Below are 16,585 nucleotides of genomic sequence, written 5' to 3'. Positions count from 1 at the left end.
TTTTATTTTTTCTTAATGCCTTTTGTATCCCTCAGCTGTATTGTGTAAATACTTTTAACTACGATTTGCTTGCTTTAATTTACCAGTAAACTGTTGTGGTTAAACCCCAAGCTTCTGGTGTGTCAATCACCCCATGCCTACAGCCTAAACCCCACGTTAATGGAAGGAGAAGGTAAAAGAAGGAAGGTGGGACTCTTAAGGAGCCAAGAGATCCTTAAGGAGTTGCTCAGGAGGTCCGGGTCATAAGGACAGCTTGTGAACCAGGTTCCTCAAAACAGTCCAAAGCAGATCCGTTTTTCTTTCACTTAAGGAAAAGCAGTGGTAGATTAAGAGGAGCAGGAAACAGAAAAGCATTAGGGGGGGGCAAACCTCACTGGCCCAACACAGGCTTTGCATGCAAAAGGTCCGGGATCCAATCCCTCATCTGTCCAGCTAGGGCTGGGAAAGACCCCTGCCTGGGGAGCTGCTGCCAGGCAGCGTACCCCAGCATTCCCCAACATGGTGCCCACCAGCACAGCCAATGGTCAGGAGTGCTGGGAGTTGTAATCTAAAGCATCTAGAGGTCACCACATTGAGGAAGGTGGATGGAGACAATAGTGAGCTAGATGGGCCAGTGGCCTGACTTGATGTAAGATGCTCCTATAAGAGTCTTCACAATTCCCAAATTACCTTGACTACGCTTGAATTCATAAAATTCAACCCTAAACCAGCCCCACAACTCTGCACGCACCAAGTGGTTGGTGCATGCATTCCTCCTGTCGTGGTCTGACCAGCCTGCCCAAGGAGAGGAAAGACAAAAGCAGCACACACAGGATTTGGAGTCTTTATTTTGCATTTCTAGAGACCAGACAGGAAGGCTTGAGACTCTAGTTTTCACCGGGCAAGTTGGTTAAAAGTAATTGATGGACTCTTCTGATTGACTGGATGTTTGCATCGGGAGCTTGCCAGCCATTATAGCTACAGTAGTCACCTCTCTCTACCATGTACATCTGGCCATGATAGTTGGGTTCCTCATACAACACCCATCTGAAATAGAAACAAAATGGTGGCTTATATGCAAAACACTCCAAGCAATATTCACAGTTGGGTATGGCACCAGTTTTGTCTTCTTCCTCCAAGTGGTTGGAATTTTGGGGGCAACCTTTGATGTTAAAAATTGACTGTAGCAGGTGCAGAAGACTGCAATCCTATACACACTTATTTGGGAATAAGCTCCAGTGAAAACAATAGGACTTCTGAGTACACACATGTAGGATTGCACTCTTAGATTTGGAAAGTAGCAGAGATATCAGAGGTAGTTTTTAATGTTTAATGCATTATTTGCCCACCCAATAACAAAAAAATATATATACATTTGAGAGATGGCAGACAAAAGCAACCACTTTATGAAAACCAGATACAATTTATATATTAACAAATACAAGACCTTTTCTTTGATGTGAATTTGAATGCATTCCTTCTTTTGATTTAATATTTATCTTGCACATCATTTTGTATTTTTAAAAAACCTATTTATTTTGGATCTATGCTGGTTGGTTAATGATATATTCTTATTTATACATTTATAGATGTTTTGAATATACTGACTATATGGTTTTTTTAAATTGTCTGTTGAATTAGGTGAAACTTGATATCAATCAAACTTAGCTGTTTAGCTAATCACAAAAGTGTTTAAATATTGGGAGTGTCAATAGGAAAAAGTTAGTGCTACAGTTTACAGAAAGCGTGTTTTATGATACCTTCTCTTCATAATAAAGTCCACAGTTGGGCAATGCCTTCATTAGATGCCACAAAGGCATGCAAGCTTTCAGGTTTTCCAAAACTCTTTCTCAGGCTAGGTGGTACAAAACACTGCGCGGGGAGTGGGGTGGGGGGCAACAGAAACATCCAAACATTGAATCACTGGTAGGTGTAGCAGGTATCAGATTACACCTAGCAATGAATTCTGGGACAGAGGAGGAGTGGCTGATCTCCATTTCTGAAAACATAAATGCTAGCTGCAGCTTAGATCTGTCTCTTGCTTTGGGTGAAACCACAGGTTCCCAAGTCAGTGCAAAACAGAAGTATCTAGAAACCTGACAGTCTTTTCATAAACACTTCAGGTAAAAGAGATACTGAATTAGAGGCCAGTTTACATAATTGCAGGCCAGAATTCCTGAACAAATGATAGGATATTAGCACTGTGTATGGTGGTGAGTTCATACCCTCTCTCAGCAACCCTTCCTTAAAAATAAGGTGGGAAAGGGTAAGAAAGATAATGCGAATCAAATTAAGGCCTCACATGCCATCATGCAAACCATCTGGGGCTTGTGAAACCACCATTTCCTGTTACACCCAGGGTGCTTCGAGATGAGGCTTTTATTGGGCAGTCACCCTGCCTTGTTCACAATGGCTGTGCTGGCAGGGAATTATGGGAGCTGCAGTGTAACACATCTGGAAGGCACAGATTGGAGAAGGCTGCTCTAGAGAGATGAGAAACAGGCCTTGCTGCATTCAGGCCAGGCCTCCACCATCACTTTGCCAGACATTCTGCTACTAGAAGCTACTTACCTATGTGCAAATTGCTGGGTCAGAACTTAGCAGGAAGTTTGGATCGATTCATTTAGGCTTGACATGGTTTGCCAGGTATTAATGGGCACATTAAAGCTAGGCTGGTTGTGTCATCACCACTGTTGTGAATGGTAACTTTGCTTATCTTGAGCTTTACATAAGCTTGTCACAGACAATGGGCTGGATCCAGAACCTACCTTCCGCAGGAGGAAGGGCTAGACTCACGGAAGGTCCCTCCACCCAGTTTTGGGGGATTCTCTCACACCACAGAGCACACGATTCTGCAGGGTCTCTTGGCTCATTGGCCCGTTTTGCACAATCGTGACTGGAGAAATAAGTCACGGCGGCTTATTTCCCACGCAGGCCACGCACCGGGCGGGGGGGTGATTAGCATAGTTACCCTCAGCAGCACAGTTTGTCATGTCCTGTGAACCCGGCCAGGGTGGCTTGTTGCCATGTGTACCAAGTCACCCAGAACCCATGGGCTGTTGTAGCATTCTGGGTTGTTTGTTACCTATGGAAACAAGTCACCCTGGCTGGGTTTTCACTACACAACAAGCTGTGCTACTGAGGGAAATTATGAGAATCCCCCCGGTGTGCAGCTGGCACGTAGAAGGTGGTTAGCAAGCCACTGTGGCTAATTAACCACCCTGTGATCCTGTGAACCAGGTCTCTGTGTAGCATTTTCAAGGGCTGGAGGGGCTGCCATGGGAAGGAGGGGGCAGGGGATCCACTGTAAACCCAGATCCAACCCTGTGTTATTTGGATTTCATGGCTGTTTGGCCCCACTGAATAAAGCCCAACACACATTCTCCTTAAAGTAGACCCATTGAAATGAATGAGAAGTCCAATTCATGTCAATGGGTCTATTCTAAGTAGGCCTTATGTTGGATTTTACCCACTGTTTAGAATCCCCCCTCCACACACACACACACCTCATACCCATATGTATCTGCTAACTGTGGATGAAGCAAACTGTAATCCATGAAAGCTGAGGCCGTAATACATCTGTTAGTCTCCAAGGTGCCACAAGGCTCTTTGTTGCTTTCACCTATGCGGTCCCAAGGGAGCTGCCTTTATCAGGTTAGATGATTTCTCCATCTAGCCCAGTATCTTCAGGGAAACAGACATCACATCTCCTGCTATACATGCTCTTTTTAAAACAACAACAAAAACAGCTGGACACACCAAGGCTTGAATTTGGAGCCTTCAGCATACAAAGCTCACGCACTACCACCAAGCCTCGTCCCACCCTATAAAAATCCCTCTGCTTTTAATTAAAACTGTATCACGGGGTTTTTGCTAATTCATCAGAAGAAAGGGTTCCTCCCCAGCCACAGACGGGTGTTTGGCAGGCATTTTTGACCTTTTGGCCAGAGTGCCTAGAAGTTTTGCCTTTTGCCCTCCTTAGAGAGATGCTGTCTTGGCAGGAGAACAGGAAGTGTAAAGCAGAACTCCAGCTGTGCCGTGTACAAGTCAAGCACTCCCTGGTTCTAACAGAGGGCTTCACACACACACACACACACACACACACAGATCTCTCTCAGGCACGCATTCCCCACGCATGCCTTCTGATGTGCATGTGTTGTCCAAAGGCAGCGCATGGTATAATTAAACCAGAAAACTAGCCTGTGACATCATAAACACCACAACTCCATCCACTGTAAAAACAAAACAAAAACATGAGAGACACAAAGGATGGTTTTTCCACCCTCTACCCCACCATCCCCAGACAGCATTCATTCCTGGTGAAGGAGATGACGAAAGGGCAGCCTACATCACCCTCCATTTTCAAGAAAACCATTTCAGGGAAAGAAGGAGTGAAGAGAGACTGCTCCAGCTTGGCAATTCAATTAGCGAAGGAGGAACACAAGGCAAGAATGCAAAAAAGACAGGATTGTGGGAAGGATATAATCAGTATTAATCATCCACATCAGGAAAAGAAACCCTGATTAAACAGACCCTATCATGCCGCATGCCGACTTTCTCCTCAGATGAGCGACATTAATGATGAGCAACATCCCCCAACCCACATGGTCACTGGCCACATTTGGAAGGTACCACGCCACACAGGCTGAGATTTGATGGGAGATAAAGTCCAACACAACTAGAAGGTACCAGGTCGGGGAAGGAATCTGTGACTCTTGATTGGATTGTCTCCAACAGCAGCCATTTCCATTCCACCGGGCTGTGTCTGATGGAGACAGCAAAGCCCATGCCTGTATTGGGCCAGCTGGAACCAAGTGCCATTTTTGCTCCTCATCTCCCAGAACCATCTCCTCTGAAGCCACTCCAGGTAGTCATATACTAATATACACCAATCGCAAATTTCTTCTCAGAGGGTGGATCCTGATGTAGTCAACATAGTGACACACATGCATACAGAAAGAGGAAGGTATTAGAAGATTGGGGGAACCCCAAAGTGTGCAGTAGTACACAAAATCTTTAGGAAAAAAACCTTAAAGGGTGAGAGACAAAAGTCACTCCATTGAGGAATGAGCATGGTGAGTGACTATTGAGGAGGGTGTAATTAAAAATGGGGGGGGGGGGAGAATGGAATGGAATATCTTGGAAGAGGGCATGGTTGGTTGGATCCCTGAACAGGAGCACTCCACACTACAACATTTTGTTACAGGTCCCATTTGTAAGATCAGTTATGGAACTTTAAACATTGATACCTGAATTTGTTTGCTTTCCCCTCTTCCCCTTTCTTTTTCCTTTTCCTTTGTAGGGGTAGGGCAGGGACTGTCTTGTTTTTTAACCTCTATACAGATTTTAGAAAACGTTAGCCACTTCGTAATAAATTATTATTATTATTATTCGATTCAGTTGACATGAAGATATGCTTCTCTCACCACACCCTACCATCCTTTCCTGTTTAACCAATAGGATGCTTTGAGCTGCCTTGAAGTGATTTTTGCAAAAGGCAAAATAAATATCTTAAATAAAAAAATGTGTAGCCATGTCCTCTCCTTCTTTGATTACTTAAGGCTGTGTCTTTTGCTTTCTTTTGTTTATTCATTTACAGCATTTGTATGCTGCCTCATAACATAAAGCTCTCTGGGTGATGTTTTTATTTGTGTTTACTTGAGTGCTTTTGTATTCATGTACACCTGAAAAAGGAGAGGTTTTGTTTTTACCCAACAACTCAAGCAGGCTTATTAAAGATGATCCTGAACAGTTTCAGTTTCACACATTTGGAAGGAGGACAGGAACCAGTAAAAGCTACAGCAAGCAAGCAAGCTTCATGTCAGCATATGGAGACCAGAGGGGAAGGCACAGTTATATTTCTTTAATGTGCCTTAGTTACTTACGCCCCGTCCCCATAGACTTTGATGGCATTAATCCAGTTCTTGGCCCAGCCTTGCCTATTCAAGAAAGAGCAGTCTTCAGTGAATTCCTGACTCCGACCACTAAAATGCCTCCCCTCGAAGACTTCTATTCGGTAATGTTCTCCATGTTGTCGACAAGGAGAAACCAAAATTAGTTTCAAGGAAACCAAAAACAATACACTTCACTTTTGCAAGCGCAAGAAAAAAATACTGTGTTACACAATAGGTAAAATGTATTTGTAAATCATCTGGACTGCAAGGAGGTCAAATCAGTCCACCCTAAAGGAAATCAACCCTGACTGCTCATTGGAAGGACAGATACTGAAGCTGAAGCTCAAATACTTTGGCCACCTAATGCGAAGAGAAAACTCCCTGGAAAAGACCCTGATGCTGGGAAAGACTGAAGGCAAAAGAAGAAGGGGACGGCAGAGGATGAGATGGCTAGATAGCATCACCGATGCAATGAATATGGACTTGAGCACACTCTGGGAGAGAGCAGAGGACAGGAAGGCCTGGCGTGCTCTGGTCCATGGGGTCATGAAGAGTCGGACATGACTGAACAACTGAGCAACAACAACAACAATTTATAAATCATATGTGTACCCTTCATTTCCTCCAAAGAGCTCCAGGAAGCATCTAGAGGTTATCGAATTGTCCCTGCACAGCCACCCTTGCTTATGGCCTAGAAAGTCCCAGATGGCCTGGGACTGGGAAGACTGGCTTGTCCCATAGGGGCTCGCTGGGGTTTTAAGGTCTTGCTCGCAGAGAGGCCCGTCTCTTTGTGCCATGGCCACCAAAGGCATGCTTGGTGGTGGCGTGAGGCGGGGGGGCCTTCTCAGCAGCCCTTCCCAGGCGCTGGCACTCCCTGCCGAGCAGGGGAGGCTGGTGGCTCCGATGTCAGTGGGGCAATGAATCTGCTCCAGGTTTCAGTCAGAACCAGTCAGAACTCTAAAGGAGCTCTCCAAGGTGCAGAGCAGATTCACCACCCCACTGACATCAGAGCCACCAGCCTCCATTGTGGCTGAGGGAGGGCAGGATCCTTTCCAGCAGGAATGACATTTTTCTTCAGACAGGCCTTTGGCATATTAGTTAGTCGGATATTTATATGTCGCCTTTCTTCACCCTAACAAGGCCGGCAAAGGGGTCTCTTCATTTTTTTTTTAAGCGATACGTTCTCCGACTCATGCTTTATACAAACATGCCAGTGTAATGCAGTGGTTAGAGCCGCCTCCCCCAGCTTGGCGCCCTCCAGATCTTGTGTACTACAACTCCCATCACCCCTGCTGGCTGGGACTGATGGATGTTGTAGTCCAAAACATTTGGAGGGCGCTGGGATGGCAAAGGCTGGGTTAGAGTGTCAAACTGGACTGGGGAGATGTGGGTCCAAATCCCTGCTCAGCCATGAAATTCACTGGGTAACCCTGAGGCAGTAATTCCCTTATCCAAGCCTACCACACAGTCTTGTTGTAAGGATCAAGTAAGGTGGGGGTGGGACAGAACCATGTGTGCTTTTCTGCACAACTTGGAGGAAAGGCAGGATAAAAATAAACGAAGAGAGAGAGATCTGCTGCTATCACACATAGCATGAGCATTAGCACGGAATCAGGGAATCCCTGGTTCAAATCTCCATCAGGCATGAACTCAATGGAAAGCCCTCGAACAGGGATGGGGAACGTGTAGCCCATCAGGTTTTGTTGCACTGCAGTTCCCATCAGCCCCAGCCAGCATAGCCAGTGGTGAGGGATGATGGCAGTTGCAGTCCAACATCATCTGGAGGGCCACATGTTCCCCATCCCTGCCCTAGAAGAACCAGACTTTCTTGGTCTCACCCTGCCTCCCACAATCTGCAAAATGGACATAATAAATAATACTGTTCTTTCAAACAGGGTGCTTGTAAAGATGACCGTGAGCTTTTCTACATGAGGCATTTATTGTGCGCTCATCCTTCCCTAGCCAGGGTTGTTATGGGTTCCTTTGACAACATTGTGATCCTCGAGTTTCGCTTCTAAGCAGCACTTTCGGTGGGGGTTTTTTTAGAGCAGGGAAAATGGGGTATTATTTCTGAAAGCAAATTAAAAATGCTTTTTCCACATGTGTATTTGCAGTATTCCACTATACCACAGTGCCACCTAGAGATTATGTAGCCAAAAGGCAGGAAAGGAAATAACTCCTCCTGTAGTGCTTGGGTCTCAATTCTGCAATGAAATCTTAAGTAGATGCAGCAGATTAACAGCCTCATGTGAAAAAGCCATGTAATCATACACATTAAGTTATTTGAACATTTAGTGCAGCCTTTCCCAACTGGATGCCCTGTAGATGCATTGGATTGCAACTCCTATCAACCACCATTGCTCAAATCTCAGTGTGGATATGGTAAATGGTCAGTGTGAACCCACCAAAAATATGGCACACGCTGACTTTTCTTATGCGACCCTTAAGCAGGAACACAATCACAAAATGACCACGCACAAATCCAAAAACAAGACCACAGGGCCACCTTTGACATCTGCAAATGATCCAGACATCCAGACATGGGGAACTAATTAAGAACCCTACGAGGGACAGAAGCATTAGGAAGAAATTCCAAAATACACAGATCTTAAGACTGTTTGCCTTAAAACCAAAAATCACATTTTCCTTTAGTTTCCAGTGAAGTCTGTGGTTATTTACACAGTATAAATGTTGTGACTTCATTTTAAAAAAGGGGGGCATAAAAAAGAGCCCCCTTTCTCCCTCTTTGGTTTCCGGCAGCCTGCCTATGCAATCTTGGAGGGTGAACTGAGGTAAATTAGTTAGGAATGCCCCCCCCCCCCCGCCGCCTCGCCACCGCCACACTTTCGTTGTGTATGGAGTTCACAGACAGGTATTATTTTTGCCTGTTTTAAACCCCCATTAGTTACAGGATATCTGATATATTTATAAATGGAATTATACATGAGAAAGCTCAGCTGAGGTACCAGAAAGCTTGCGGCATTCTTTCGGCTGTGGAATCTCAGATATGCCTGAAACGGCTGCCGGCGGTCACAAAAGAGCCGTGTGTGAGTGTGCATATACACCAGCCTTCCCCAACCTGGTGCTCTCCAGACATTTTGGATTTCAACTCCCATCAGCCCTAGCTAGCATGGCGAATAGTCAGGAATGCTGGAAGGTGTACTCCAACGGCAGTATCAACTGTGTCATTCTGCTGGTGCAAATGACGTGCTAGTGGAAACTAGGTTCTGAACTTTGCGCAAGTGGAAAATCCAACTGAAGTTATGGTTGCGATTGCACAAGCAGTTGTGCATTACGCTTGTGCAACATGTTGCGCATTACACTTGCACAGCTGTTGTGCAATGTGTCGCACATTATGCTTGCACAATCCATTGTGCAACCAATTGCACATTATGCTTGCGCAACTCATTGTGTAAGCGGTTGTGCATTACACCTGTGCAACCTGTTGTGCAAGTGGTCGTACAACCGGTTGCAGAATGGGCTCCACAAGCATAATGCACAACTGCTTGCGCAACTGAAAGATTTGGTGGAGCGCCATTAGTGCTGTTTGAGCTTGCGGAACGACAGTGTTAGATACTGGTGGCCCATAACATTGAGGGGGCACCAGGCTGGGCAACGCTGGTATACACACAGATACACACACATGTGTGTTATATTCAGGATGTACAGACAGCCTTAGATGAGAAAGAGACCTCCTACCAGTAGAGGCTGGTGGCTCTGAAGTCAGCGGAGTAGTGAATCCTCTCCGATTTTCCAACAGAACCAGTCAGAACTCTAAAGGAGCTCTCCAAGGTGCTTTGCAGAAGTCCTTTAGGGTTCTGACTGTTTCTGACTGAAACCTGGAGTGGATTCACCACCCTGCTGACATCAGAGCCACCAGCCTCCACTGCCTCCTACAAGGGACTAATTTAGGCAGCCATGTTTTAAAAGAGTTGGAAGTGCTTGGAGAAGCATTGGTCTTCAAGGTGTCCATGTGTAATTTTATTACAAGTATTTAATACTTTAATATCAGCTTTCCTACTGATAAATATCCAAACTGGCTTACAAAAGAGGGAAAATCAAACAGTGCACTCCTATGCACATCTATTCAGAAATACATCCCATTGAGTTAAATGAGATTTATTTCCCAGTATGTGTGCCTAGGATTGCACTCTAAGGCTGCAGTCCTATACCGCAGACACCTATCTGGGAGCAAATCCCATAGAAAATAGGATTTACTTCTGAGAGGTCATTCAGCTTTAAAGAACTGACGTGATATGAAAGCTACAGAACTAAAAAAAATACTCTGGCTGTGAAAAAAAGAAATAAAAATAATTTTAAAAGTAACAATAACTAAGTATTGAAAGCCCTGTGTGAATAATTAAAATGTTCTTTAATGTTTGTTTTAAAAGAAAAAAGGAGGAAGCCAGCCAAATCTCTGCAGGGCTGGAATTCCTGAGCCTCAGCACCACCACCAAAAAGGTCCTTCCTCTAGTGGTCATTTGCTTGACCGCTTGTGATGATGGCACAGAGAGCAAAATCTCTATGGCAGATCATGTAGTCTGGGCGCATGGATATGGGAACAGATGTATTTATTTTGCCCCACCCTTTACAGGTTTTTGAAAGAATGCAAAACGTACAGCAAAACCTGTTTGCCAGAGGCAAAGGTACGATGAATGCACACATCATGATCAGCAACCCTTCTCTGAAACTGCCTCCCATTCTATGGGGGAAAAACAGTCCCCAAAATGTATTGTCTGCTTCCAGCCTACAGTTCAATTCTAACATTACAGGAGTGGCACAGTTGTCAGTCCCTTGTGACTCCATCTCACTCTGCTTCGACAATGTAAGGATATAGAGACCTGAGGGTGGATCATACGGGAAGAATCACACGAATGCTACCATCCCTGCTTGCATTGTGATGTGGTCCATCCCTTCCAACCTCCCTCTTCCCGCATGGTTTCTGCAGTCTTACCTTAATGAAGTAACACGGGATGGAGCCATGGCCTGTCACCGCTCTGCAGAGGATTTCACGTGATGCTGGGGCAGCCTAAGGGATCTTTCCTCAACCTGATGCCCTCCAGATGTATTGGACTACAACTCCCAGCATGCCTCAGCCAGCCATATTCAGTCTCCTATTCCAAGACTGAGGGCATCTCTACACCAGTCTAAAATCCTGCATTTAAAACGGGGCTTCTGCTTCCGTTTTAAATGCAGGATCACACCGACTCCCTTTTTCACCCACTTCCTTTCCCCCTTCCCTGGTATCCAAGTCTTCCATTATCTTTCATTGATCTTCTTGCCGCTTTTCCTCTTTTCATGGAGGAAACACAACAGGGTAATTTGATAGCTCATTATCTGCGATCTATTTAAAAATGGAACAAAGGGCATTTAGTGCAGGAGACGCCTTGGAGGTTAACGGTGTCATGTAAAGAGCCCGCAGACGTCTGTGAAGGAGCAATCTCAGCTGCAGGATGAAAGCTCCGTGTGAAGGAACCCTGAGCATGGACATTCCATTTGCCTAGCAAGTCTGGTGGCCATGGATGCACCTATATCGTCTATGAATTGTAATCCCCTTACAACAGGGGTGGAGAACCTGTGGCCCTCCAGATGTTTGTTGGACTACAGCTCTCATCAGCCCCCAGTCAGCATGGTCAATGACCAGGGATTGTGGGAGCTGTAGTCCAACATCTGGAAGACCTCAGGCTCCCCACTTCTGCCTTAAAAGAAGGTAAGAGCAGCCCATGAGAGTGTGATTCTGTAATTCTAGCACAGGAAAAGTGGACTCTTTCGGGATGTCAGTATTGGATGTCAAAAGAGGGGATACCCGTTTCACAGACAAAAATGAGAGCACTCTTGGGCACTTGTAAAACCCCTGTTCCCAGGTAACGGACCATGTCTGAGTGCCCTCACCTCACCCCCCAATATTATTCACCGCTCTTCTCCATTTTCTGTATTCATGAACGTTACAAATGCCTGTCCAAAACTGATTTCTGAAGTAAGCTAAGGCTGGAATCCTATACACACCGGGTGTAAGTCTTATTCAACTCAATGGGACGTACTTTTGAGTAGACATATGTAGGATGTCTACTGAGTGGACATATCGGATTGTACTGTAACACATTTCCCTTTACAAGACATTACAAGTGTATAATAATCTCACAATGGGACAGCTTGCACTTATTATTATACAGCAGCTGCATGGCTCAAACGCATTCCGCCATATTGACAATCAAGATAGGCAGTTTTGTGGCTGATGGAAGGGAGGGAAGTCATGCACCAGCACGTTGTATCCTTCTGCCTGCATTTGTGTGCAGGCACACTAGAGGCAAGAGGCCTCCCCTGAGGTTTCTATTCTACAGCAGCCTTCCCCACCTTGATGCCTTCCAGATGTGTTGGACTGCAACTCCCATCATCCCCAGCCAGCGGGGGGAGTGGGGTTCCATGAGTGAAGCTTGGAAGCGGGAGGAAATGGAGTGCACTTTCAAATATTGCTGGAAGCATTCTCAGCATTTCCCCAAATGGCAGAAGAGGGAGAAAATGGCAGCCGCTATCCATCCTCCGGGACTGTCTGAGCAACCATCAGTGAAAAAGGAGCACTCACCGTCCCAGCTGGCTTGCAGGATCCCATCCGGTCATTGTGCCCATTCCAATGACAGAAACCAGGGTACTCGCCACGCTCCAGGATGTACTGTTGGCCATGGAAGTCTGCATGACTGCAGACCCAAGCTCCACTCTGCACACAGATAGAATTGACTCTGCCCAGGAAGCCCTGGTCCTGGAAGTTATCACAGGACCCGCAGACCTCCAGCTTTATGCCCGTGAAGCATTTGCCCTCATGGAAGACAATCTGGAAAGAAGACATATCATGCATTGAACATGGGGGCTGAGTCCCTGCCCAGTCCCAGGGCTATTCCAAGCAGATGGCATCTGCTGTCAGAGGGATTTAATTTTGCATCTGATGACAGAAATAAATGAAAGCTGGAAGAATATCTTTAACGAGAAATTGCAGCTCAGCTCCAGCTTACAACACTGTGTGTGGCTCATCATGCAAACTCCCCCTTGGGCTTTTGTAAACATCATAGTTTAAAATGGTATATTTAGATTAATTGGGATACACTCCATTGTATTTCCCAATCCCTTCTCTTGAGTTGCCAGATTCTTGCATTTTAAGGGAATGTCCCCTTATTTCAGACCACCCCAGTGATGTGACCCCACCCAGCGAGACAACACAAGCCCACAATATACCCATCCTGTCTCCTGCTGGCCTACAAAGGTTTCATTTTCCACCATGCAGTCTCTCCTTTAAAAAAAAAAAACTGATCTAAAATACTAGTGAAATTACAAAAATAATAATAAAGAGGTTACTTACTTTTCCTGAATACTGAGACATGTTTAGTTGGCAATGCTATCTGGAGCTAAAGCGGAAGTAGATCCCCAAATGGGATCTGCAGAACTGCTGGAAGCTCTGCTATATATCACCAATGAGGAGACCAGGCCGGGGGGGGGGGGGCGGTCCTGCCCAACAATGCAGGAGTGATTTGTGCTTAGATGGCAAGAGCTGCAGTCTCTGCTGATATGGGAGTTTTAATTTAATCCAGACACTTTAACAAAAGAATCAGTGGGTGGGGGATTTGAGCAGCGAGTGGTATACATAGACAGTTCCCTTTAGTTAAGCTTTATTTAGAAGAAGTAGCAAGGAAATTCTTAGAATGTCCTGCTCTTCATCTGCTTTTTCCCATTTAACATTGTACGGGCTATTTCCATCAAAGACCTTCTTTCTGGAAACCATAGCATGCCTTCGGTGTAAGATGGCTTTCTGTGTTCTAAGGGAGCCTCCCCCACCCTGGTGCCCTCTGGATGTGCTGGACTGCAAGTCCCATCATTCCCAATCAGCATGGTGAATAATGCTGGCTGAGAATGATGGGAGTTGCCATCCAACACATCTGGCAGTCACCAGGTTGAGGAAGGTTGCCTTAGGGCATGTAAAGCTGCTTACACCAAGCCAGAGCTCTGGTCTCTCTAGCCCAGCACCACCAACATTGACTGAAGTTCTCCAAGGCTTCAGACAGAATCCTGTCCCATATCTGCTGCCCAAAATGCTGGGGACCAGACCTACAATCAGGGCCAGAAATATTGGAACAAGGATAACTGTTTTGGCAGTTGGCCTCTGTACACCACCACATTGAAGATGAAAGGAAACACACCCAGATGGGAGCAAAGTCAGGACTTTCAGCTGTAATTCAAGGTTTGACAAAAGTGGGGCACTAACCATTCAGGAAGGACAGCCAGTGGTACACACACACCCATCGTTGGTGGCTCATAAGTAATGGAACGAATGGCTGACAAGCAGCTGCATGGCCAGGTGTGGCCTATTTCCTGAGTGCCCCATGACCAATCAAGCAGATAAAAGGCCTGGAGGTGGTTCTGAGTGTTACATTTGCATTTGGTAGCTGTTCACTGGAACTCCCAACATAAGGTCCAAAGAGGTGTCCAAGTGAGTGAAGGAGGCCATCATTAGGCTGAGGAAACAAAATAAACCCATCAGAGAGATAGCAAAAACAGTGGGAATGGCCAAAACAACAGTTTGGAACGTCCTGGAAAAGAAGGAATTAACTGGCAAGCTCAGCAACAGCAAAAGGCCTGGAAGACCACAGAAGACAACTAAAGTGGATGACCACAGAATTCTGCTCATGGTGAAGAGGAACCCTTTCACAACATCTAGCCAGGTCAAGAACACTCTTGTGGAGGTAGGCATGTCATTGTCAACATCTACAGTCAAGAGGATCACAACAAACTGTGGCAAATTCTTAAAGAGATGGGAGTACCAGACCACCTTACCTGTCTCCTGAGAAACCTGTACGAGGGTCAAGAAGCAACAGTAAGAACCGGACATGGAACAACCGATTGGTTCAAAATTGGGAAAGGAGTACAACGAGGCTGCATATTGTCGCCCTGCTTATTTAACTTATATGCAGAGTACATCATGCGAAACGCCGGGTTGGATGAATCACAGGTCGGAATTAAGATTGCCGGGAGAATTATCAACAACCTCAGATACGCAGACGATACCACCCTAATGGCAGAAAGCGAAGAGGGTCTCAAGAGCCTCTTGTTGAGGGTGAAAGAGGAGAGTGCAGAAGCTGGTTTGAAACTCAACATTAAAAACATGAAGATCATGGCATCTGGCCCCATCACTTCCTGGCATATAAAATGGGAAGAAATGGAAGCAGTGACAAATTTTATTTTCTTGGGCTCCAAGATCACCGCAGATGGTGACTGTAGCCATGAAATTAAAAGACGCTTGCTCCTTGGGAGGAAAGCTATGGCAAACCTAGACAGCATAGTAAGAAGCAGAGCCATCACCTTTCCAACAAAGGTCCATCTAATCAAAGCTATGGTTTTCCCAGTAGTAAATGTATGTCTGTGAGAGCTGGACTATAAGGAAGGCTGAGCGTCGAAGAATTGATGCTTTCGAACTGTGGTGCTGGAGAAAACTCTTACGAGTCCCCTGGACTGCAAGGAGGTCCAATCAGTCAATCCTAAAGGAAATCAACCCTGAGCGCTCATTGGAAGGACAGTTACGGAAGTGAAGCTCAAATATTTTGGCTACCTAATGCAAAGAGAAAACTCTCTGGAAAAGACCCTGATGCTGGGAAAGACTGAAGGCAAAAGCAGAAGGGGACGGCAGAGGATGAGATGGCTAGATAGCATCACTGATGCAATGAATATGGACTTGAGCACGCTCTGGGAGAGAGCAGAGGACAGGAAGGCCTGGCGTGCTATGGTCCATGGGGTCACGAAGAGTTGGACACGACTGAATGACTGAACAACAACAACAACAGTCAAGGGACGGCTTTATGAATGTAAATACAGAAGCTTCACAACAAGGTACAAACCACTGGTAACGCTCAAGAACAGAAAGGCCAGATTAGCCTTTGCCAGCAAACACCTAAAAAGGCCTGCCCAGTTCTGGAATAAGATTCTTTGGACTGATGAGACCGAGATTAACTTGTACCAGAATGATGGGAAGAGAAAAGTATGGAGAAGGAAAGGAACAGCTCATGATCCAAAGCATACCACATCATCTGTCAAACAGGGTGGACGCAGTGTTATGGCATGGGCATGTATGGCTGCCAATGAAAGCGGGTCACCGGTGTTATTGATGACCTGACTGCTGATAAAAGCAGCAGGATGAATTCTGAAGTGTATAGGGCTATACTTTCTGCTCAGATTCAGCCAAATGCTGCCAAACTGATAGGACGCCGCTTCATATTGCAGATGGATCATGACCCAAAACATACAGCAAAAGCTACCCAAGAGTTGCTCAAGGCAAAGAAGTGGGATGTTCTTCAATGGCCAAGTCAGTCATCTGATCTCAACCCAACAGAGCATGCTTTTCACTTACTGAAGACAAGACTGAAGGCAGAAAGACCCACAAACAAGCAGCAGCTGAAGGCAGCTGCAGTAAAGGCCTGGCAAAGCATCTTGAGGGAGGAAACTCAGCATTTGGTCATGTCCATGGGTTCCAGACTTCAGGCAGTCATTGACTGCAAAGAATTTTCATCCAGGTACTAAAGGCGATCCTTCAGTTTGAAATTATGTTGGTTTGTTCCATTACTTATGAGCCCTCAACGATGGGGGGGGGGGTGTATGCCACTGGCTGTCCTTCCTGAATGGTTAGTGCCCCATTTTTGTCAAACCCCTTGAATTACAGCTGACAGTCCTGACTT

General features: G+C 45.7%; 1 protein-coding gene across 1 annotated transcript; it reads right to left on the bottom strand.

Moving 5' to 3' along the window:
* Positions 1–889: 889 nt before the first annotated feature.
* CRYGN (crystallin gamma N) lies at positions 890–13,245 on the bottom strand. The gene is given in 5 exon segments (XM_084859377.1): positions 890–904; positions 906–1,026; positions 5,865–6,010; positions 12,457–12,702; positions 13,225–13,245. Coding segments are annotated over 5 exon segments (549 nt in total).
* Between the last annotated feature and the right edge of the window lie 3,340 nt (positions 13,246–16,585).

This window comes from Heloderma suspectum, chromosome 5 (genome assembly GCF_057233095.1).
Source record: "Heloderma suspectum isolate Gila_16-S chromosome 5, 16-S_ref, whole genome shotgun sequence".
NCBI lineage: Eukaryota > Metazoa > Chordata > Lepidosauria > Squamata > Helodermatidae > Heloderma > Heloderma suspectum.
Note: the sequence above shows the minus strand (reverse complement) of the source record. Positions and strands in the feature narration are given on the sequence as shown.